The 24,826-nt window shown below is 46.9% G+C and overlaps 1 protein-coding gene across 5 annotated transcripts; it reads right to left on the reverse strand.

Moving 5' to 3' along the window:
- Window positions 1–64: 64 nt before the first annotated feature.
- myo6b (myosin VIb) lies at window positions 65–22,375 on the reverse strand. 5 transcript variants are annotated; one of them, XM_029832664.1, is made up of 33 exons: window positions 22,143–22,365; window positions 19,959–20,105; window positions 18,400–18,469; window positions 18,240–18,313; window positions 17,637–17,766; window positions 17,404–17,509; window positions 17,211–17,266; window positions 17,026–17,123; window positions 16,787–16,951; window positions 16,194–16,274; window positions 14,627–14,807; window positions 14,242–14,386; window positions 12,959–13,116; window positions 12,724–12,815; window positions 12,202–12,274; window positions 11,087–11,214; window positions 10,322–10,417; window positions 10,043–10,213; window positions 9,781–9,819; window positions 9,596–9,689; window positions 9,303–9,433; window positions 9,153–9,230; window positions 8,953–9,082; window positions 8,216–8,306; window positions 7,573–7,723; window positions 6,173–6,384; window positions 6,007–6,085; window positions 4,701–4,861; window positions 4,543–4,593; window positions 3,008–3,111; window positions 2,240–2,374; window positions 1,394–1,612; window positions 65–1,321 (listed from the first exon to the last, which is right to left on the reverse strand). In XM_029832664.1, exons 2-33 carry the CDS (start codon window positions 20,073–20,075, stop codon window positions 1,122–1,124), a joined length of 3,816 nt encoding a protein of 1,271 aa, XP_029688524.1. In that variant the 5' UTR covers window positions 20,076–20,105; window positions 22,143–22,365; the 3' UTR covers window positions 65–1,121. The 5 variants fall into 5 exon arrangements, with proteins under 5 accessions (XP_029688524.1, XP_029688519.1, XP_029688520.1 ...); XM_029832659.1 differs by lacking the exon at window positions 4,543–4,593 and adding an exon at window positions 15,306–15,314 and having other exon boundaries at window positions 22,143–22,359; XM_029832660.1 differs by lacking the exon at window positions 4,543–4,593 and having other exon boundaries at window positions 22,143–22,358.
- Window positions 22,376–24,826: the final 2,451 nt, after the last annotated feature.

Genomic DNA, 24,826 nt, shown 5'->3' on the forward strand with positions numbered 1-24,826 from the left:
GTTCTTTTCCAATAAAAGGGATTTGTCAAACACTTTATTGGAAGAATGGGCAGACAAGCAGTAGTCTGGGTCCTACCTGGTGTTTATTAATGTTTTAGCTAAAAAAAACAACACAAAGGAGATGCGACAGGAAGCAAAGTACAAAACACATTCAAAGTGGAAGCAAAACATGCGCTGCCGTTAATTAACGTTGAAGCAAATATCTACACCAGTGGGCCTTAATTCTATTTTAATCAAGCTGATTACTTAATGGGTAGGAGCCTCGGCTCAGGGATGACCTCAGTGGTACGGCAGCCTGGATGTCACAGTAAGCTGCGCTAATCCTGTTAGCTGCTGTTAGGGCATCACGGAGCATCGCGGGTTGCGTGAATTAAGTGGGGTCTTGATACAGCGACTGTGTCGCCGTTTGTCCTCCAGAAATGCAACTCAACTCAAAATTAAGGTACCGCATGACTTTTTCCGACGAGGAAAAAGTTTAAAGATCGACGATGGAGGCGAATAATCAGCTTAAAACTATCTCACACGCACCAGCACGTCACACGCAGATTACACCGTTGAGGCAAATCCAATTGAGAGAAACCAAGCAAACATGAAAACCTCTATGTTGTTGTCACCTGGCTGATTGCTAAACAATACTAATCCAGCATGCATACGCCGCACAAAATGAGGAAAAACTTAAGCTATGACAGTGAAATGCTAATTCCTCGATCTCCAGTACTGATGTCACGGCTGGGCCGATGACAAATCCCCATCATTAATTCAAACATTTTGAATTATCTGCATAGACCAAAAGCTATCTCAAGTGTTCCTACGTACAGTGTAACATTCTAGCTTATTGCATAGCATTGAGGTTAGCATTAAGGCTACGTTCCTGTTAAGGCTTTTCTCAGCGTAACCCAGGAATATGAGGCCTCTATGGGGAGTTAAGGCACCGCTGTGGTGTTTCACATTCAAACACAGGCTGATTCAACACGAGTTACACGGCAAAAAAGTATAAAATGCAGGTATCTAAGAGAGAGAGAGCGAGCGAGAGAGGGGATTCAGGTGACACCGTGCTGCATCAGCGTCACGATTTGGGTGCCGGGCAAAGTCTGTGCTCATATCTGACCGCCGCGCTGGTTTCACTTGAGGAGGCTCTGGAGCATGGCGGTGGCGTACGTGGGCCGGGCCTGCTTGTTCTCGATGGCTTTCTTTAGGTACTGCATGCCGTCACAGCGCTCCCAGATCTCTTCAAACTGCCTGGGGAGGATTTCGGCGCCCCTCTTCCTGGTCAGACCCGTCTCCTCCAGACTCAGCTCGCACATCTCCATGTCGTCTTTGCCTGAGGAAGTGACAAATGAGTAAATACGTGGGGATTCTGTTCTTGCTCTCCATGGGTGGACTGCCGAGTCACCTGCGACCAGCACGATGGGTTGCTTGTCCGGGTGAAGCTCCATCTGTCTGGCTATCCAGGGTCCGTCGAAGTGGGCGTACCACCAGCCCTTCTTCTTATTGTGGGGGTCTTTGTACTGGTCCGCGGGCCTGATGAAGGGAATGCGGAAATAGCGCTGCTGGCGGTTCATTGTCACTTCCTGATGCTGCCCCGTGGTTGGGGGAGCTGGGTTCTGCTCAGCTGCAGCGACGAAATGGAAATAGTGTTGTTTCACTTCAAAGCCTTCCGTACATACACCATCAAAGAACAGCGGTGACAGGATGAAAACAGCTTTAAGCCTCTTTAAAAATGGCCTTTTTGAGACCTTTGCTGCACCAGGCTAAGAACAGGAAGAACCCAGAACAGGATCCAAACATCACGCGGAGAGGCTTTCAGGAGCCATCACATCAAAGGAGAGAGGGGAGTAAATATAGCGGGAGCACTAGGCACCGGCGGATCTAATGTCCCCGTTCCCCGTCAAATTTAATATTTGTTGATGAGATGGAAAAAGAAAGGAAATGCAGAGCACCGCTGAGCTCTCGGGCGGCTAAATAACATTTGCACGTGGGCGTGCATGTGTTGGTGCCGGTGACCATGCTTGGTTGCGCCCTGCATTAACTTAGCAAAGTGGCGAGGCTGTCACGCTAGCAGCTAGCAAACCTGACAGGGCATGGCTCCCAGTTATTTCCTAATTAGAACAAATATTTCTGGCAGAACCAGACAGGAGGGAGGCTGCGGTTCATCCGCGCCCAAGTAGCTGATCTGTGTGCAGGTAGGTCACGTCAGTGGAGCAGGAAACACGCGCAGGACATCAAATATAAGACCAACCATAATCGGTGACCGATTTCGGAGCCCTCTGATCGCTTCCGTCATCGTTACGCTTCCTGTTCTTGGACTTCCACGCGTGGTAGACCTTGAGGCGCCGGTGGAACTCCTCTCGGCAGGCCGCCAGCAGCTCGATGTCTGTGAGGACACAAATGATCACATCTCCAAACATCAGCGACTGCATCAAATACGTCACTGAGCGTTTTAGCGGTAGCGGTGCTGCGTTCAAGCGAACCCTGCAGCAGCTTTGTTGTGGGTTCTGGCGCTTGCACTGTTTTCCACTTTAATCAACCCCAGTCCCACCAAAACAAATGAGCCAGATGTTCCTGGAATCACAACGGGACCCTCGCTGACCAGATCGCCTTCACAGCTATCAAAGGGCCACGAGCACGCCGCCATGTTGGCGGTGCTTTTTGTGAGATGACTGGCGTGGAACGGCCAGGAAGGGCAGGGGCCTGTCATTGTCCGTAATGGCGATAATTTCCCCTCTCCGACATTTAACTGCCTGCTGATGAGCAGCTAACAGCTGTTGCAGCGTCCAGATTGGTCTTTTGACTTTCTGGGCACGCTCTTCATGCAGCTGCATCCTCAGATTACGCACACAGACGAGAAGGTGGGGGCCGAAATTTGCACGCCGCAGAAAGCCGTTATCAGTTGTCCCAAATAATGTGGCAGAAGAGCAGCGCACAAACACACACAGACACACACACAGGCCATTTCTTTGATTAAGGTGGAGTCATGCTGAATGTGGGCGTGTTGGGAATTTCTCACCGCAGGAAGTGTTGATGACATCGCGCAGCTCAGCGTATTTCCACTTGCTGAGGTCGTGCTTTTTCACACCGGCGGCGGCTTTGGTTGCCTGCACCTGAGAACCCCTGTGGCGAGGAGCAGACAAAGACGAGTGAGTGGATTGAGGGCTTCCGCCTTCCTCCGACTATAAATCTGATCCTGTTCGGACACTCTGGTGGGAGGTCGTTTCTTAATGCACACGGGAGTTCGTCGGAGTTACAGCGCCGAGAACCCCCCCCCCAGCTAAAACAAATCTGTTATGTCACCTTCCTGGATCTGGCTGAGAGGAGGAGGTCCATTTCCAGGCAGAAGCCACGAGCATGAAGAGGAAAAACCAGGTATAATTATGCTTCGACTGCATCATGTTGTCTGTCTGTCCTTCTGCTCGAGTCGTCCGATTAAATGAACATTAAAGGAGCTCAGCGGGGAGCTGATTGTGGTCTCACACCATGATCTTTTAATTGTAAAATGCCCTTTACCCCCAGAATTATGACATCAGGCAAAGTCACACGGAAAAATGGAAAAATGAGGCAGCAGGAATCCGCTGCCAAACTTTGTTGGCCAGCCAGGTGTCCAGCTCCCCTGCTGAGCTGAGTCTGCTAATTCAATAATACAAAAGGATTTAGCTCCTCTATTTACAGTCCGTGTAGCTGCTAATGTCTCAGGGTGCAGGATTACTGATCCTTCAACGGTTAGCCAGATTACAATGAGCATTTATAATTCCTATGGACTGGAACGATGAAGCGGATTCAGGATTATTCTGGATCAAGCGTGTGCCGATGATGTGGCAGGAGGTGAGCGGGAAAGAGAAGCTTCAGCGAGAGGGGTGTGTGAATGCTGCTGCTGGCTGCACGCGCTCGTGGCCGTGAAACACACGTGAGGCTCGGAGGCTTCTTGGCAGCAGAGCTGCTTGTGGTGGCGTTCAGGTGGCGTTCAGGTGATGCCAGCGAGATAATGCGCTAGATCTCGAGACCTCACCTTTTGGTGAGGAGTCCAGTTTTAGAAGGCATTTAGGCATCAATCAGTCCATAAGTAATAATTAGTGTTACATATTCACCTCGCCTTTGGTTGGTGATGTTGTTATTAAAAGGATTAGACCAAAACTACAGGACAGGACCGAATGGACGGGGACGAGCTACAGGAATTTGTCTCCATTGGAGGGGAACCTTAAAAATTCAATGTTACCCCAGCGAAATAAATCCAAGTGAATTTCATGAATTAACCATCAACAGCATTTGATTATAAACTATAGATGAGGATTGTATGGACCTGAAGGCACCCTATAATTCTACACAGCTAATGAATGTTAGTAATTAAGACTCTAAATTATGACTGTTCTCTAAGCACTAAGTACACATAAATCCACGCAGACGGTGCAGATAACGCCCGCCGGGTCATTGAATCGCTGCATTATTATGACTGCTTTATCAATTTTAATGAGCGGATGTGTTCAGGACTAAGGTGCTGCTCGTGTTCGGCGTGCTCGGGACAACGGTTAGGCTGAGCTGGGATCTTACATGGCTCTGGCTGAGGATGACGAGATAGGAAGCTCTGAAAAAGACTCAGCGCTACGGCAAAAGACAGCAAGAAGGAAACAGGCGGTTACACAGTCAAGCTGACGTCAGAGCGACAACGTTGTGTGACCCGGAGGTGTTCTGATGCTGGCGCCGCCCACCTGCGCAGGCTGGCGTCCGTCTGCCCCTCCTCGCTGATGAGCTCCGCCTCACTCTGAGCGATCCTCATGGCTAACTCCCTGTCCCTCCTCTCCTGCTCCAGCATGGTGGCCCGCTGGGCCTGCTCTTCCCGCTCCAGAGCCAGCTGAACCTCCAGCTCCGCCTGGGAAACAAAAACAACATTTCTGCTCTTAAACTCCACATAAACCTCCTTTCCGGCTTCCTGCCTGATCCTCAGAGAACTCTGCAGCCCTGCTGCTTTCCCAATCCCGATTAAGACATTTTTATCCAGGTTTTATGCTGCTAATAAAGCTCTGTTGGGCATTTGTCTAGACAAAACAAGGGATCCGACACAGCGCGGGTCAAGAGCAGTCAGCAGCTTCCAGCCTTTTCATTTATATGCAGTTTCAGACAGTGGCAGCACACATGTGAAATGATCTAGAACGGCCCAAATAATGTCCAGAATGGAGGAGGTTTATATACCGACGCCTCCCCAGTTAGGAATATATATTATTCATAGTGTTGGCTCTTTACTGCAGCGGATAAGTGGCGTCATTATATAGCATTATATTCCAGAACAGCTCATCTAAATGCTGAAACAGAAGTCACCGTTCTCTCAGAATAACGGTAGCCGCCCCCCCACCCCCCCCGAACATCTCATGAGACCGATCGCTCACATCTGAAGTACATTCATTACACGACTGTGAGAGAGATGATTACTGGATGTGCTGCAGCCATAAAACAAACTGATGAGGGTCTGGTGAATCGCGGGAGTGGACGTGTTAGAAAGCAGTCAGAACGGGGTACGTCTGGGTCCCAAATGTTCCCCGTTGCAGATGGGATCCACGCACGCCGCAGAGGCAGATTTTGCAGGGTATCTCTGGAGTCATGCACATTATGGCAGCTTAGAGCAAACTGCCCAGATACCGGAATGACAAATGGATCCGGGGACAACAAAGACCGCGGTGGCGTCCGTGGAGGACAGAGGAAGGTCGATGTGCAAACTGTACGACAGCTGTGGGTTAACATAGATGAAAGATATCAGATATTGATAAGGTGAATATGAGGAATATGAGAAAAAGCTTCCCTTTGGGCCGAGGAGAAACTTTTAAATCGATGCAACTGAAGAGTCCTCGTATTTTCTTGGCCAAAGAGGGAAAAAAGAATTCCCAATTATTCAGACGTGATTGTGATTACTAATGAAATAAATCAGGCACCACATAGTTCACCACTCGCTCGCCATCGCACTGATGACGGGAGGGAGTCCGGCCCGTGCGACAATTTGAGGGATGATAAGTAACATCCGACCTGCATCGCTTTCTCCTCCTCCGCTCTCTTTTTCCGATCTTCCTCCTCCTGCTTCCTCTTCATCTCCATCTCCGCTTTACTAAATTGTGGAGAGAGGAAAAAGGCTCACTGTTACACCATTACATTCACTCCCCCCTCCGCTGTCCCCTCCGTGTCCTTAGCTTACACTCTTCTGTCATCTTCCTCTTGCTTGCGTCGCTGCTCTTCGGCCTCCCTCCTCTTCCTCTCTTTCTCCATCTCCCCCTCAATTTTTTTCAGCCTCTCTCGCTCTTCCTCCTCTTGCTTTTTCTTCTGCATGGAGGTGAGGAGCTGCTCCGAGCGCTTCACCAGCCCCTGGTACTCTGTGTCGATCTCTTTCCAGGTGATGGTCAGTGTGGCCTGGAGTGAGTCAAGAGGAAGAAGAGATGATGTTAGAAAATCAGGGAATACACTGAATCTCTAAACAGACTCACTATTGTTTCTATTAGAGCCGGATTTTAAGGCTTACAGCTGTCTAAATAGGGTTGATAGTGCAGATCAGAGGAAAAATAAGAGTCAATAGAACTGCCTGGAGAGCTCAGGGAGGGAGATGTAGACAGATCTGGACCAGCCTAGAAAAAAGATCTGCTTTATTTATTGTTTCTAAGAGCACGGCGGGCTCCATCATTCCCATACGAAAGACATGTAGGACTCTTCCAGGGTTCTTCCTACAGCTGGATGTCTGATCCTGTGTGGGGTGGAGAAGGTTTCAGTCCGACAACCAAAAAACTGGGCTTTATGGCAGAGTGGAAGACTCCCAGGACCCCCAGTGATTGTGACCTGAGACTTCACCATAAACATGGAAGTCTAATACTTTCCATACCTACTGCATCCTTTGTGTAAGATTTCAGTGGCTAAAAAATGGCGGGATAGGGATCTTCATTTTATTGCTTCTCTTTTCCAACACCTTGCTAGTGGGTCTTTCACCGTGACTCGGCGTCTTCTGCATCAGCTTTCCCATGTGGCGGTGCTGACTGACACTCTGAGGCCGATTCCCCACCATGCTTGTTAGACAATCAGCAGGCAGATGAGAGGTCACCGCGATGGAACGATTCATTAGTGGGCTCCCTAACAGTTGAGCCGGGTGGAATAATGACAAGGTCCTGTCCCCGAGGTACTGAGGCCTAGATGGCAACTGATGCAGCTCATGCATTATTCACCCCGACACACCATCGCAATTGAGCAGTTGGGAGCGCTACTGCCATAACAGCCGACACTAGAGATGCTAATATGCTAATACGCTAACAGGGATCCATGGGCGACGTGGGAGGTGGACTGGGTGAGAGGGCTCATGAGTCACAGGTGCCTCAGGTACAGGTACCTGTTGGTTGGACAGAGACGACAGCAAAATAGCTGATATAATGGAGCAAACTGCTAAATTCTTATCGATCCCTTTTTTCTCTGAATGTGTCTGTGTTTTAAAACTGAGTCGATGCATTTGATTCTGAGAAAAGGTAAAAAAAAAAAGTTATTCACCGTGCTGACATCCTCTGTTTATAAAAGAGGTGAAGAAGGACGGAGCTGCTCGCGGTCTGATCGATGGCTCACCTTTATCTTTGCTAACAGGGTGTCAATAGCGGTGGCCAGCTCCTGAACCTGTCTGGCCATCTCCGGCTTGCCCTCCTTCAGCCCGTTCACCACCTCGTTGAACTGCTCCATGTGCTTCTTCAGGTTTTTGACCTTTACCATGCCATCGATGCTGTAAAGCACCAGAAACAACTTTAACATAGATTTAGACGAGCAAAAGGCACAACAGCCTACCAAAAACTGAACAATTAGCAGCTGCTCTTAATCATCATCACTATTATTCATTCTACACGGAATACACCCCATTCTGTTTTGTTTGCATTAAAAACAGGTATATGACATATCAGCTAGCACCAGACAGTACGTGTACATGCTGCTATGTAAGATTTCCCTCACAGCCATAGATACACACTGCCGCTCACGATCCAAACGTGTTCCTAAAAAGCTATCTGAAAACAATCATCTGGATGGCTGCATTCCCCAGAGCCATTAAAAACACCCTCCGGTGCAGCAGGGCTGTATATTTTCCTCTAAACAGAACAGTGATGTATCACTTTCCCACAGATAACCTTCCGCATTGATTTGAGGTCTCCAATTCACAGAAAAGCCCCAAAACCAAAAGGCCCATTGTCCAGTAAAGGATGGAGACACAGGGGACACTCACCGCGGCTTGTGCTTCCGTCTGCACAGCCACATGCGGACCGTCTTCTGAATCTTAATGCAGGCCAAAGCTCTGTAGCTCATCTTGTTCCGAACTAAAAAAGAAAGGAGAAAAGCCATGACTGCACGATAACGCCATCTAAAACCATTTTCAACGTTTAAGTAGTTGTGAAGGAAATCTGTAGGTGCATCGAGTTCCTTTGGACACCTGAGAGGCACGTGTGTTCACGCAGGGGCAGCGGGTAATGGAATCACCGCGGCTGCTCATAAAACAAATCAGCAGAATCCAGCCCGCGCGTCTGCATATGATAAAACCAATAAGTTCCCATAGAGCGTAATGGCTTTGGCATCTGCTCTAAAATACTGGTGCGATCTGCTGGAGGCTGTAGTTTTAAATTACGAGAGTAGATGTGATGTGAATATGATTCATGTCAGCTAAATCCTCCACTCATCCGGCGCCTGATGGAAGAGGCTGTTTATCACGACGGTGCGCTGAAGAGGCTGCAGAGTGGTGACTTATTTTAAATAGTTGTTCATCTCTTTTTAAAGTCTGTCACGAGCCTGGGGCTTAAATCAGTGATGAAAGAAATTAGAAAATAGTGCAGCTTGTTTGCAAGTTGCTCCATTCCAAATGTGCACAGTAAGTGGTACATTTGTGGTGAGTGAGGCCTGATTTTAAAAAGATAAATTAAAAAAAGGGTTTCTGATAAAACCATGAAGGTTCCAGTGTGCTGCACCTACGTTTGATGACAGACAGGCTGCACCACTGCACCTTCTTCCAGCAGCTGCACACCAACCAGGTGTTGACCTTCTTCAGCAGCTCCGCGAGGTGGTCCGGGTCAGACTTCATGATCTGGTCGAACTCTGCGAACTGCGAGGAGACACGGGACCATTGGCGTGTGGAGCTTTCGGGGATTTCCTGACCTCGGTGCCACCCTTACCTTCCCGGGGCGGAAGAACACTCTGGTCAACCCAAACTTGAAGTCATTGTCATTCAGTCCCAGAGCTTTGAACAGAGCCTACAGGGGATGGAGCATGAGCAGAGTAAGTAAGAATAAGAAAGAAGCTTGGCGGATTCACTGCTGCTGCACCTTGCAGAAGAGTCTGGGATTGAGGCGCGTCAGCTTGTCAGGCATGTACTGTTTGTACATGTTGTAGAGCGCGTGGAAGGGAGCTCTGGAGGGGAAGCCCCCCTGCATCAGGTCCAACACCGACACCATGCCTGAGCAAAGACACACACGCAGCACGTCACACACGCCTCTGCTTCATCCCTGCCAGGAGCACACTTCAGCTTCCATTTAATACAAGAATACACGGCATTCCGTGGGAACCGATGTGAAGAATTAGTGGCTTAAAAACCATAAACGCAGCGTTTTTGTCCCACCTGAGCACTGCAGCTGTGACAGAATCAGAGCTCCTTCGAACTGGTGGCTGACCATCTTCAGGTTGGGTTTAACGCATCGGATGAAGCTTGAGCCCTGAGAGTGCAAAGGACTGACCTCAGAGCAGCACATACGCGTAGACGCCTGCCCATCTGACGCTGAGGCGTAATCGCAGCTAAATACTCACTGTACTCCGGAGCTTTTCCAGCAGCAGGTTCAGCTGCATCTGTGTGAAGAAGAAGAAGAAGAAAAATGGCCTGAAGAAACATTTTAAATGGAGCCATTTGACTTAAAAGGACAAAGTCAAAGCAAATCAAAGCTTCAGTCTGACATAAAGGCCGTCTAAAGGAGATAACCAGAGCCACAGCAGGAAATTATAATCCAAAATGCCCCTTTTTATTCACAAAGTCAAGGTGACAGAACAAGAGAAGGAAACTTTCATCCGTCACCTTAAACTTGTTGCCAACGCTGATGAAACCAAGCTTGCCCGACTTCTGTTTGGAATCCTTTGTGCTGTTGGAGTTCTCAAACAGCTCTTGAACAAATTTGTCTTTGGATTCACACACTAAGCTTTCCAAGGACATGTGGAGGGCGTCGTTATTCTTCTCCACAAACCGAGTCTGTAGACACGAACAGAGGGTTATGCAGCAGCGATTTCACGCGGCCGTTCAAATCAAAACTCAAAAGGTGAATAAGAACTTGATTCCACTTCATAAACAAATATCTACTGTTTCGTAGCAGACGGCTCCAGCAAAATGCCTGATGATAAAACCCTCATCGTCCCTCAGATTTCTGTGAACGGCCAACTTGGACTTCCTGGGGACCTGAGTGTGGAGAAGGGGAGCAAAACAAACAAATGCCATCGTCAGGATCTTTCTAGCAGAGCTGTTTATCCACCCCAGCTGGAAAATGAAACAAATCGGTGGAGCCGAGAGTATTCTTTGGGATAAAAGTGGAATATATGTGAAAATATGCAATCGTACGGGAATTATGGATCGAATCTTTACCTTAGCGGCAACATGTAACAGTTTCAAGCATGTTACTATCTAAAAACGAGATGTTTTATCAGCTGGGAAACAAAATCACATCAAATGGGTTCATTGTATAATCTGTGTCATTTTTGTTTCACTAATGTAAAAAGGTTTGACAACCGGAGGACCGGCCTTTATCTATGTAATAACTTTTCCTGCAGCTGAGAGCTGAGGCAACCAGCAACCTCTAATCTTAAGATTGAATTGATGTCAAGGCTAGAGATCTAAAGGGATTTCATGCTCACACAGATACAGGCAGCACGGGGAACAATAGTGACACTGACAAGGGACAGAGGATGGGGTGGGACTGGGTGTCACTTAAATAAAGGCTTTTAAAACAAGCAAACCTGAGCAAATGATGTCAACGCTAGTGCAATTACCAGTCCGTTTCCCTCATAAAATAACTTCTAGAGGGATTAAGTGAGAATAAAACGAAGAAGGGAGAGTAAGACGAGGCCTCACTGTCAGCCTGAAGTGGTCTTTGTGCTGGCTGTGAACAGCTACAGTGAAGTGCTGGTCGCTGGGCTGGGGGAGACGGTTCTCCTCATCCAAAATATCCAAGACTCCCACCATCTTTGCCTCCACTAGATCTGGAACCAGCAGTGACGCTTCATTAGAACCTGAATTCTAAACCGGACATTTATGAAAATGCCATGTGAAATAATAAGCAGGTACGTGGAGCCGGAAGCAAACGAGACCACAGCTGGCGCGATGATGTCACAAACCTCTGGATCATTTTTACTACTGTATGCTCCAGTATTATTTATCTCATGCCTTGTTTGCAACATGCTACCCAGTAGAGGAGGTCCTCAGGGAGAAGATCTGCATAAAAAAGGCACTTGTGCATAAATCATCCGTCTTGATGGGTGAATTAATCGACATGCCGAGTGGTCATTTGCAAGTCATAAATGTTATCAGAGGCTGTCAGTTAACCCCACACCTGAACAGCCGCAGCCTTTGATATACAAATGGGAACGCTGGCTCCTTCATGCGACTAACACGAGCATCCGTTTGAAAACAAAGACGACAGAAACGAGCGCGATCTTCCCGCCGCATCGAGTGGGCCCGTCGGCCCCCTCCGCCGCTCGTTAGCCCGGCTCCCGCGGTATGCGCGGAAGCGACGGCGCGCCTCATAATGAGACGGCGGCGTTATTGTCACCCTGCAGTGTCCTTCAGTTGCTCTGAAGTTGAGCTCGCAGCACGGGAAATGGGGCCCAAATTGAAATCCACGTGGGTGATCTCTTGTTGCACTTGAAACAACCGTCGCGCGCGCGCGCGGCTGCGTGTGGGTTCGACAGGCAGCCGCCTCGCTGTCGGGAAGACGCAACACATGCAACACATCAGCCTAATGATGTTCCAAAGTGTCGTTCCGGGGCCTTGCTTGTCGATGTCAGTGCACCTCCTGCATCGTACAGTGAATCCAGACATGTTTGACTGGCGACAGTCTCCATGCGTGAGATGGGTCGTTAGCTCCAGGTGGAGACATAATCAATTTCTCCCTTCCTCAACCAGAACAGCGTACACTTGTATTCTAGAATATCTTTATGCATTCAAGGCTGGAGCTGACATTTGCTCACCTATACAGTCCTGGTTGTCAACGTAATGCACCTCGTTCACGCCCAGGCCTTCCTTTTGATACAGTTCTTGCTCCTAAATAAGGCACAAATAGGAAAAGCTAATGTTAACGCAGCGTTATGAAACCATTCCTTCATATTTTCATGGCTAGAGAACCACCGCGATGAAAACTAGATGCAGAAAGAACAAAATTCAAGATGATTAGGATGTCTGAAGCAGAGCAGTTCCACTTTAAATGGAGAACTTGGAAAAGAATGAAGTTATAAGATCACAGAGAGATAAGCCTCGTCATGTCCCAGGAGAAATTATCATTCTAATGAGACAGTCTGCGAGGATCAATTTAAGTGCAAAAACCCTGAAAAAAGCAGAGGGAATGAAGAAAGGGAGGCCTTGCGTGCCAGTTTTCTCCCAGCTTGTGAAAGCATCAGCAAGTTTGTGTTGCGAGTGACGTGTCGCTGCGGGTTTTCCTGGGATAATTAATAAAGCCACAGCAAATCACCTTAATCCCCAGGCTGCCCACCCACCTCCTTCAGGATGCGCTCGTTGAAGAACTGCTGCAGCTTCTCGTTGCAGTAGTTGATGCAGAACTGTTCAAAGCTGTTGTGCTCAAAGTACTCTGAAATGGGAGGAAAATAAATAACAATATGCAACGCGGCTAATTAGGGCAGCAGGGGAAGTTTGTTCCCAAGCATAAACTTAACAGGCGTGTATATCTGATTGGGAGGGAGCTACGGGCCAAACATGATCGGGTTTTATTACCAAACCCAGCGATGTCCAACACTCCGATGAAGTTGGAAGATTCCTTGAAGGGGAAGCATTGGTTCACTCGTTTCACCACGTGATCAAACAGGCGGCTGTAGACGGCCTTGGCCAGAGCATCGCGGGCGTTATTTGCTTGCTCCACCTTGAGAGGCACCCTAAACGGAGGCAAAGTGGGACAGTAAGAAACTGTCTTAAAGTAGATTGTTGCAATCTCGCCAGTTTCTCTCGTCAACAGCCCCATTTCCGCGGCTGCTGTTGTCTGGATGCAGCGTGGTCGCCCACAGGGATGTTCCTCTCTGGCCTCTATAGCGGAGGTTTATTAAAACTACACGCTGAACTTTAACCTCTGATAAATACTTCAGTGGCGCTTGAAAACAATTCACCATTAAATTATCGGGAAGGATTATCTGTATGCACAAAGCGCAGCTACAGCGTGACCCAGAGATCAAGTAGGCTGTCCCAACAGGGACGATGGTGAATGTGAAATCAAAAAGGTCTGCCCTTTGCAGGCAGATACTAAGCAACCCCTTCTTTGATATTCAAGCTGTCCTCCTAAGAATAGAAGAAGACCTGATCGTTTTAAACACACGTCATGCTGTAAAGTGTTAAAATTCATCTAGCTGATATCATATGCACATGAGTTAGAGACCCAGTGATCCCCCACACACCCCTCCTCTCTACTTAACCTCCCAGGGGTAGGGTGGATCTGTCTGGGGCATAATGACAAAGCCAGCTCCACCCCCCCCCCCCTCCCCCCGCTGCACCTGCTCGCCAGACACTGAGCCTTTACTGTACTGCGCCACACTCCCTCTGCCTCTTCAGATACAGGTTGCATTATTTATGTGGAGAAAACACTTTGAGGCCAGACAAGCATCTGGCCCTCCTGCAATATTAATCTGTCAGACCCGGCTCTATCGCTCAAACACCACATCATCACCAAAGTACATAAAAAGTGCAGACATTTTATTAAAACATGCAGGAATACACTTGCATATGATTCGCTAAAGTTGACATTTCCATCGGTGTAATACTTGACAATAAGGCTGCATAAATATTCAGTGTCTAGACTGAATATAATCAGCTTGATAAACACCCCCCCAGTATTCACCCGCTGATGCGTTAGTTCAATCCTGATGTTTGTCTCTGTGTTGGTTTAACTTTTCCACAGAACAATGTGTTACTGTGTGTTAAAAATGTGTTAAAAAACAACACACACACACACACACGCACACACACACAAAAATGCAGAACACTTCGTGGCAGAGTGCTGCTGTTCTCACTTGATAACTGTTCCTTTGGCGCCCCCTGCTGTCGTGAGCATGACTCTCGTTGTGAGGCTCACACGCAGATCATCCTGGTCCAAACCCAGCAGCTCTGCACAGTACTGCAGAGTCTGACTTGACTGATTCTTCAGAATGCAACCACCTAAAGCATGGAAGAGTTTAAAAACGTGGCCCCACTGCAAGCATTTATCATACAATTACAGTCTTATATCACTGTGGCTTCACTGCTTATTCAGAACTGGCTTAGAAAAGATTATATAAAAGACTTTCAAAGCAACTAAAAACGCGAGGGTTATCAGAACGACACAAAAGGTCAAGTACAAACTGAACAATCTCCCAGATTTCTCTATTAGCTGGAGTTATTAAGCTAAAAGAGCCCTACCTGAGGAGCTTCCCGTTTCTTCGAAGCAGACATTCCCCAGATGGAGAACACCCGCGACCACCCTGAACAGGTCCAGCTTCTCCGTGTCATCCAGACCAATCCTCTTCATGGCCACACACATCCTGTTAAAGTCGCCCTTGTCGTCCAGCAGAGGGTCTTTCAGAGCGCCGACCTTAAGATGCTGCCCAACAAGTCAGAATCAGTCAAGATTTAAACGGGAAATAAAAGAAAATATTTAAAGAGTAAATCAAACATGCAATTCATGTAAAGGCTGAACAGATCTCCTTCATCTAACCAAGCACACAATAAAGATGTTAAAGATTTATCTTCAAAAATCCAGCATTTACCCAAATAATTCACATCCTATCAGCTGGTGAAATGATGCAAGCGTCAACACAGACACGTAAGCTAACATGGGGACAGAACACCGACTGCAAAGATCCACGTAAATATCAATGAAAATATTCTACTGTGGAGCCGAGTGCCGTGAAAACGATAAATCGGCAAACATTGTCTTTTCCCACTAAGGCGACACACCAACGAGCATGCAAGAAGGAGGCAGAAACGTGCATTCTTGCTTCCTGTTTGCTTTAGAGAAAAGGCAGCTAAGCAACACCTGAGGGTTTCAGGGTGAGAAAGAGAGCAGGAAGAACACAGCTGATGAGGAAGGAAGGATCACCTTGTTGTCCTATGGTACAGGGATGGACAGACAGGTGGAAAACAATAAAGTTAGTGCATGTTCATAATCTGCAATATAGTGACAACAGTATCAGTGCTTCCAAAGGAATTCAAACCACAGGAACAACATGCAAGACAACAGAGTTGAGCTCATATTTGCCCTGAGAAATCCTTAATTCAAGAGGAAATTTCAGTTTTGCTCCTGCCAAAACGAGGAGACTATTTCAAAATAAATAAATGTAAATCCAACGCTCTCTGAGCTCGGAAACATAAATGGATGCGTGCATTTAAATTCCTGCCTCCCTTGTATCTCGCAAATTTAAATATAACTGTTCTAACAAGGATGCCACGATATCAGCTTTATTTACCAGCACCCAATTTTCCCGAAGCTTTAATTAACATAAAATATTATTCCAGCTGAGAAAAGGCGAAGTGAAACACATAATTAGCCCCTGAGAGAGCAGCGCGTCACACTTACTCGGCTAATTGTTTTATGATATTAATAAGGGGGTGTCAGAACCCAGTCCTCGAATGCTGCAATCCAGCCGGGTTTTCTGTCCCTCTCGGGCAAAAACCGCTTTCATCAAGGCAAGTTGGACCCAGGTGAACGTCGCCTACCTGGTAGTGTAGAAAACCCGGTTGGGCTGTGGTCCCCGGCGGACTGGGCTCTGAGCTCCCTGCCCTAAAGGCTGGAGCACAGGCTGACGTTCTCTATCCGGATACATTATTCTATACAATCCATCCAAACCCGTCCGTTCTCTATTGCTTAAAGCATTAAATATTGTTAGCGGCCAGTGGTGAGTGCAGATGTTGCCTCAGAGACCGGACCACAGCTGTCCGAAACAATTATCCACTGGGGCGATTCAAGTGAAATGGGATGTGACGTTACCTCGGGACTCTTCCGGTTCTGCATGATCTGCTTATCGGAGTCCAAACTGGCGAAGAACCTGGTGCATCCTCTGTTCAGGTACTGCGAACGAGAGGAATTCATTGAAACACTGATGAGAAAAACGATGCGTTTGACAAATGACAATCAGAGGCTGCGCTAATATTTCTCGCAGGGGGGACGCGTTATTGATTTCCAGCCTCTGAAAGATCTGCTTTGCTCTATTCCAGTGCTGCTTCACAGCTGACTAACAGCGAATGGCGTCGGGTAATTGGCTCTGTTGATGTGGGTGTCACTTCAGGGACCCGATAACGACTCTGTGAAAAACATTCACAGCAACAACTGGAGCTGCTTGCTGTTCCGTTAAGTGTTGTTTTGTAGGGCATGTAGGGAAAAACACCTTTACACGCGCCTGGATTGACTTTATAATCACATCCAAACAGGAAGGAATTTATCTGTGTAAGACTTTCTCTTCTCCGGAGGGAACTCCTCATCGACACTAAAAATAAGCTCATGTGACGCCTGGATGGCAGAAGTGGCGGGCTTATTAATATTTAGAACAGTCGCACGTACGGCTGTGTCTCCCACACACTGACCCTGAAGCTGTCAGGAGAGTCCAGGTGCAGCTTCTGCTTCAGCTCCTCGGACGCTCCGGCACACAGCCTGTAGAAGATGTGGTAGTTTCTCTCGTCGTTGCTCTGCACGCAAATCCTGGACTTCTCCAGCAGGTAGTGAGAGACGAACCCGCCCACCACTGCGTTCTGAGGACAGGAGTCGCCGTCAACAACGCACGCACTACCCGGAGCGAAATGTTCCATTTCTCAGCGTGCGTTACCTTCTCATTGAAGTGTATTTCCACAAACTTCCCAAAGCGACTGCTGTTGTTGTTCCTGACCGTCTTTGCATTTCCGAAGGCCTCCAGAAGAGGGTTAGCTGAGGTTCAAGACAGAAAACGCCCATTCATTGCCCCACTGCCCCCACATACAGCACGGGGATAGTTTTGCTCTGTTGTTAATTCACCTTCAACAATCCTCTCGTCGATATCTTGACCGCTCCCATACGTTGTGGTGAGATATCTGTGCAACAGGCGTGAGAGCCAAGCAGCGGTGAGGATGAAGCAACAGAAGATGAAGAGCAAACACAAATGTTGTCCCTCTGCTGGGAGACAGACCTGCAGCGTGTTGCCGTCTGGGAAAGATGACCTCACACTAACCTGAGCACAAACTTGGTATTTTCCGTTTTCCCGGCGCCGGATTCCCCCGAGACGATGATGGACTGGCTCATCTTCAGAACCTTCATGTCCCGATAGGCTTTGTCAGCTAAACACGCAAAACAAATGAATGTAGAAAAGACCTTTAGCTCTACTGCATAATTGTGTTATTACCTAATATTAAATGAGTGACTCAAGCTTCCCACTACGGGTACGGTGGCAGGTAAAGCTCTTACCTATTGCATATACATGAGGCGAAAGCGTTCCCAGCGACTTCCCCCGGTACTGCTTGATGGCATCAGGCCCATACAAACCAGGGACATCGTAGTACGGATTGACAGCTATCAGGATATTGGCTACATAAGTCTGGAACAGAAAATAATCCACTTCACATGGAGAAAGTCAACAACTGAATAAATGATTAAATAATGAGAACCAACAGGTGAAAATGAGCCGACTGGGACACACCCACCCATCTACCATCTGTCCCTTATATCCTAATTGGGTGACTGGGGTCAGATTGAGTTTGCTAGTCTGACAGTTTGACCCTTCCCTCTTTACCACCTGCAGCTTTTCCCCACTGGGAAGCAAGGGTAAGGATCCCTCTCTCCGTCTGTCCTGCAACCTGTTACTCTATCTGCTTACGATGCACCACAACAGAAGGGATGCAGGAAACGTACAGGAACCAGTATAGCGTTAGCCCATGGCGACAGATAACACCATAAGAGATCCAAATGCAATGTTGGTTCCCTGAAGAGTTTAACTCCTCTATAAGACCTCAGTTACTGCAGATTACCAAAGGGAAAAAAGGCTAAATGAGAGGAAGGAGAAGCACATACGTAGATGTGGTCTTTATTGTATCGCACTCTGACGTTGTTGAGCAGCGTAGCCTCATTCAAGTACATAAGGGAACCTGAGGGTGATAGTGAGGTCAGATAAATGAGCTCATTATCGGGATTTTTGTTCAATACTTAGACAGCCACCGGTGCGTTCACTTACAGTTGTCATCTACGTGTTTGTTGACGTCGTCCTCAGCTGGGAAGACTTGGCTCATGGGAGCGAGAAAGGTCTGGAAAACAAACGAACCAGTCAAACCTGAGATTATTGCCCAGGTTTACTGGTTCCTCTGAAAACTGCTCCACAAAACAATTGTTCGCCAACCCCCTCCCCCCTCCGAAAATGTATATTAGAGATCATAAATAGATTAACAGACAAGATTAAACATGAATCATTCATCGCACTTAAAGATCCCAGTAATGATGTTCTGCAGACGCGTTCGCGGGCTAAATTAGCCGGCGATGTTCTCGCTCTATTGTTTAAGAGTCTGAGTTAATGGAAATAAACTCAATGGAACAAGCCGGCTGTGAGAGAAACAAGGCCGCAGACATGGCAGAGTGATGAATAATTTGGATGTAGAGCAACCAGATCTGAACACCTGAGTGAGTATGTGCATGCAGCAGCCACTGTTGTGAGTCATGTGACATGATGAAAGCACACCAGTGGTTGGTAACGGTAACATGAAGTCCCCTCATCAACACAACTCTCGGTTTATGAACAGGCAGTAAGCATAAACACAATCTGCTCTGTGTGCCTGTCCACAACAACACGTGGCAAAAGTTGGACCAAAGCAACCTACAGAGAAGAAGTGGAAGCTGGTATGAGGTTCGAACACGGAGCCTGCAGCGCTAATGAGCAACGCGGTGAAAGAAATGACCCTCAATGGGCCTTTTATTCTCTCAGTGAATGGAATTTTGAGGCATTTATGCTTGGGATAAATGATGAGGGGCATCCAGAGATCAAAACATGAGATTCACTCTGGCTCATTCTGTTTTTTTTTTTACTCTGAAACTACAGCCTGGACATTCTGATTGTTCACATGTAAGTTAAAAGAAGAAATAAAGATGCTATCAGTGTATTTGTGCAAATTGTAGGAAACACTGATGGGGGGGTACTGGTGCTATGCATGTAGTTAGCATTACTATTTTCTAAAATATCTCTTTAAAAACATATATAAAAGAATACGTTACAACAAGGATTGTTATTAAGTCCCAAAGAACCACCTTCATATATAACCAAGTGTCCAGAGTGAAGACTTCCTGGGACACCTGAACAGAGCAGAGCTGTCATTAACAGGATTAGCAACACATGTGAACATGTGTTCTCATCTCAGCTGGGAAACTGCGATGGGAACGCTTCACACGCTTGAGCGCGGCGCACCGCACGTGTGTCACGAGTGGCTTGCTGGGGACAAGAGACGGCTCAGGTGTAACATGTGGCCTTTACCTCCTAATGAGCAGCTCACCCTCCGGGCAACACTATCAGCACGCCTGCTGCTGCCGCTTCTTTACTTATTTATACCGGCGTGCGCTCGGATTTCCCACATTGGCGTTTAGCACCTTTCTAAACTGCCTCTTTGGACTGTGTGGCAACGTTAAAAATAGTTGAAATGGTTTCATACGTGACTGCGAACAGGTGTGTGTAGCTCCATCTGGAAATGGACCTCTGGGGCGTGTTCACCTGTGTGTGTGTGTGTGTACCTGTGTGTGTGTGTGACCCACCTTGCCCTTCTGGTTCAGCGGCTCTATGGTGAGCGCGTCAGCTCCGATGTCAACGATCATGCCCAGCTGGAACCCATCGGCGGGGTGGGGCGCCCACACTGGCCTCCCATCCTCCATGACTCACTTCTGGTCGGCACGGCAACACAACTGGGTGAGAGAGTGACAGAAAGACGGACACAATGAAGTTAGAGGGGAAGGAAAAAACAAAAAACACGCAGCCCGAAAATAGAAATCCAAATTACACGCTGCGCCTTTGCATGTAAACTGGAGGCTTTCGGCTCAGCGCTGCTTGTTTAGACGCATAAAAGCTGCCCCCCCCCCCCCCCCCCCCCCAACAAGCCGCTGCTCTTTTTCAGCGCCTCCAACGTTTTCACTACAACAGAATCTGAAATGATTTATGAAACCAAAGAGGGAAACCTGAAAGGAACCAACTCCCCTCAGAAAAAAGGTCAAGGGTTCTTTGAATTAAGTGCACGGCCTTGAACATTTTTAGTTACACATCCTACGAGCACATTCAGACAACAGCGTCTTCCGATAACATCGGGTCGGAGGTTAAAGCCGTGCTGCACGCCTGACAGAATCAAACAAACAACCGAGCATCTTCTGGGAAAAGTGCTGACGCGACGCTTCGGTATCCTCTTTTCAGGATTAAGGTCAAACACCAGAGAGAATAGTGCAGGTCCTGGAAACTGCTGACGCATCCTTTAATTGGGACTCACCGTTGAACAGGTACAGCGACTCAGCAAACAGGAGAGCTGGAAACACGCAACCAGTTATGATCTGACATTCTTCATAGATCACCTCATGCTTGTTTTAAAAAAAAAAAAGCACCAGCACAGAAAACCCCAGAATGTTTGGGGAATGTGTGTGTCTGCTACTGAATGTTATGACTCCGATAAGACGGGAAGACAAGCCTGCATCTGTGATTATTGCGATGCCTTATTTGCATTTTTAATCAGTGTTTAGAAGTCCACTCGTTACCCTGCTGTCAACACAGGCCTTTACACCAGAGGCGAGATCGTCGTTCCAGAGAAAACAAACTTGTCGCACAGCAGATTGAACAAATAACTGGAGTCGACTTTCTGACATAACAAGGACTTTACAAAATGTGGAAGGACACAGGATAAGATTAGCTTCACAATGCGTTAACTTCAGCCTTCACAGGGAGGCGCTGGGGGGTGGGGGGGCATCCTAAAGACTGTCCTTAGATGCCAGATAATCACAAAGCTACATTCCTCCCTTCAATCCAAGTTTAATTAAAGTGCCTCAATGCAGGAAATGCAGGTTCAAAATGACAAGGGTGCCGCCTTTGATTGGGAAATGTGGTAGAAATATTGGTGCTGCTCTTCAGGTCTCTGACTTCTGCTCATTGGAGACCTTCGGGATCCTCCGGCTCTCTTTTCTTGTTTCTTACATCAAGTCAAAAGGCAGCCTTACACGCACTAGAACCATCACTGAGGCCTCTCCATGACAGCCCAAAGCAGTTTCACATAGGTAACTTTGACTAAATCCTCTTAGTGTTTGACCCTAATCCAGATGGACACAGTGAGACGCTCCGGCAGATTCAAATCTGGGAAATAAACCTCACCAATAATTTGCAAGGCAATGCAAAACAGAGGGGTGCTGCGTGTAGGCCAAGACACACACACACACACACACACACACACACACACACACACACACACACACACACACACACACACACACACACACATCCTGTCTTTTGTTTCCTGTCCGGCCACCAAATGTAAAGGAACACAGAACAGGAATTAGAAGAGAGAGAAATCAAAATAAAGTCCATAAAAGCCTCTAAAGGTGGCCACAGCCACGACGCTTATACCAATCAAGTTAAAGAAACCGTGCCAAAGAGTGTTTAAACTATTGTCAAGGTTAGGGATTATTATAACACGACTTCCTATGAACACAGTTATTCTTGTGAAGGCAGTGTTGCAAAAAGATATATTTACTGCCTTTTTACTGTGTTTATGTCTCACTTAAGTTTAACGCATTTCTCACAGTGCAGGCTCAGACCAACATTATTATTTTTTTTAAATTAATTCTAACCCTAATAATTAGCATACACAGATATTAGCATCAACAACATTCATTCAAGAAAGTCCGTCATCATCCAGTTACAAGTTTGAAAAAAAAGTGTAAGAGTTATATAAGAGCATCGGCGCTTACGATTTAAAGGATCCTCCAGAGGTTCAAATGTGCGTTCAGGGCGACTGCGGGGAGTTGAAAGCCTTCATGCGGCTGTGCGGATGCAGCAAAGGTGCAGCCGGCGGCTCCGTCCTGGACCGGGAGGTGCAGGATGACAGCTCACGGTCCGGTGAGCACCAGTGACGTCACACACATGAAGGCGCGTTGGCGGACTGCTCGTAATATCCTGTATTCGGGTTTTCTTTTCCTTTTCCTTTGTGATTTCTTTGCTTTTCAGCCAAACACATACCTGTACTTACATGAACACAAATACTCTACGTAGTCTTTTATTACATTTAATCCACAGTTTTTTGCTAAACTACACATTAGCCAACGCGCAACTGCTTTACTGACTGGTGTTGAGAATTGTCTTTATCTTGTTGTTATGTGTTTCACCATATGTTCCTGTCTTCCCTTAGAAGTTAGGCAAGGTAGACTAAATGTAATTAAGAACAGAGACATTTGCAGGATTGTTGTTTGATCTACTGTTATCTCAGGAGCCAGTCAGGCAGGGGGTGTCAAACACTCATTGTAAACAGGACATCAGGGGGGTTGATGATGATCACATTTGCATGAAGAATGGGATCTGGCCTGGGAAAACAATGGAAGAGAAGAACTCTACCAACACCAAAGGGACTGGAGGAAGAGGACGGGGACATCTCAGCGGGGGATTGCATGGACATTGTGAATTTGCATGTGTGTGACTATAAAGGACTGGGCCAAGGGATAGTTAGCTGGTCAGACTTCGTGCCCTGACAATTAACTTTGTTGTTGCTAGGGTTATGAACTGGCCCGGAGCTCTGTAATATTTGTGTCTGGAATTGGTTCTATTGTCAAATACATTTTGAAATTGGTACTTTACTTCTCGAAGTCTTCATTCAACGAACACGCGGATCGGCAGCTACATACAGGAGGTATCGCGATCCAACAATTTGGTGACCCCGACGTGATGAAGAGAGAAGTCATCTGAGGCAAGGAATTCAACAACGGTCACTTCGGAGGACAACTGACGACAAGGGATCCCTAATAAAAAGGTAAGCAGACACCTGTTTAATCAAGCTCTGCAGATTGGCTATTTCCAAAAATTTGTCGTCACTGTCAATTGAAGTGTCCTAGTTATAAATTCCAGATACAAATATAAAAATATTGACTGCAGGAAGTACTGTTGAAATATACAGGGAAGTACTGTTGAAATATACAGGGAAGTACTGTTGAAATATACAGGGAAGTACTGTTGAAATACACAGGGAAGTACTGTTGAAAAACAGGGAATAGACGGTTAGAGTAAACCGTAACTAGTACAGTGCTGTAACGGTTAGAGTAAACCGTAACTAGTACAGTGCTGTATTGCTGTATGCAGTGCACTGTATATGAAAAAGATTTGGGTTGGGACTCGGAGCGCAGTTGACGGGACGGACACTCCCGACGCCCGAGATTTGTGTTTTTGTGTGGGGTGGAAAAGTGCCAGAGTGAACGTGAATTAAAAGGCTCTTTGTCCTTGGGAATTAACCCCCAGAGTGGAACCGGATCAAAGACGTTTGATCTAGAAGCTTGTTTCACTGAGGCACTGAGTTGACCGTTGGAGTCATTCACATTCAATCTCACTTGGGAGCATAGTTAAAGATGGAACTGGATTGTGGAAAAGCGTGTAGGGATCAGGGAGAATGTTCTCCCTATCCTCAGTCTGTGGAAGAACAGTGGAAGTGGACTCTTGATCAGGTGGTGAGTGACATGAAAGAAGTCAGGGAAAGAGAATTGGATGCAATAAAAAAGTTGTGGAAGAAAGCTCAGAAGCAAAAGATCCTTCCCTCTCCAGAGGTGAAGGTTAATTTAGCTGAAGCATTGTTTAAGTGGGAGTCAGAAATTCACACTAGATTACAAGATCATTTGGATAATCCAAAATTAGGGTTTATAGCAGGAAAATCATGGCAAAAACAGGGTAAGCAGTTAGAAGATAGGCGTCGAAGGATACATGTTGTGGCTGTGGCATGTGCAGCGGTGCACTATTGCAGATCTGGGGGGGTCACACGAGTGCCCAATGTAGAGAAGCCTCCATTAGAAGATTTAAATCAGACACTGACACTTAACACCACTCTTTACCCATCATTACCTACTACCTCTTCCCCACCCCCGTATCAATTGCCAGTTTTGACTATTAACAGTGGTCAGTTAGATGTGGACAGAGATAAAGAACTGCAGGAGTTACGTGAGACAGTGTGTGAACTTTGGAGACAGGTCAGCAGAATGAAACAGGGACAGGAAGAGATGGAGATAAGTTAGGAAAAAATGAATTTAGAGAGGAAGCTCAGGTGGTTCGCCCTAAAACCTCGCAACAAACTAAATTTAAAAAACAGGATAGTCAGAAATCTACATTAGATATTTTTAAAACTTCTAGCAATCAAATAAAACAAGTAAAAAGAGTTGATCCCTCAGGAGGATTTGCCAGGGCTGAGCGCAGGGAGGAGAAGGCAAGATTGATTTATGGCAGTGATAAAGAGGAGAGTGAGAATAAGACAGATACATACAAAATTCCGGTTACATTTATTGGGGAATTGGAGCATCAGGAGCATGTGCATCCTCAGACAGAATTATATGAAAAGGATCAGGGTTCAAGTATGGGAGATTGTGAATTAGAATTATGGGAAGAGAGTGAGTGTGAGTATAGA

The sequence above is a fragment of the Takifugu rubripes genome, chromosome 2, assembly GCF_901000725.2.
Source record: "Takifugu rubripes chromosome 2, fTakRub1.2, whole genome shotgun sequence".
In the NCBI taxonomy this organism is placed as follows: domain Eukaryota; kingdom Metazoa; phylum Chordata; class Actinopteri; order Tetraodontiformes; family Tetraodontidae; genus Takifugu; species Takifugu rubripes.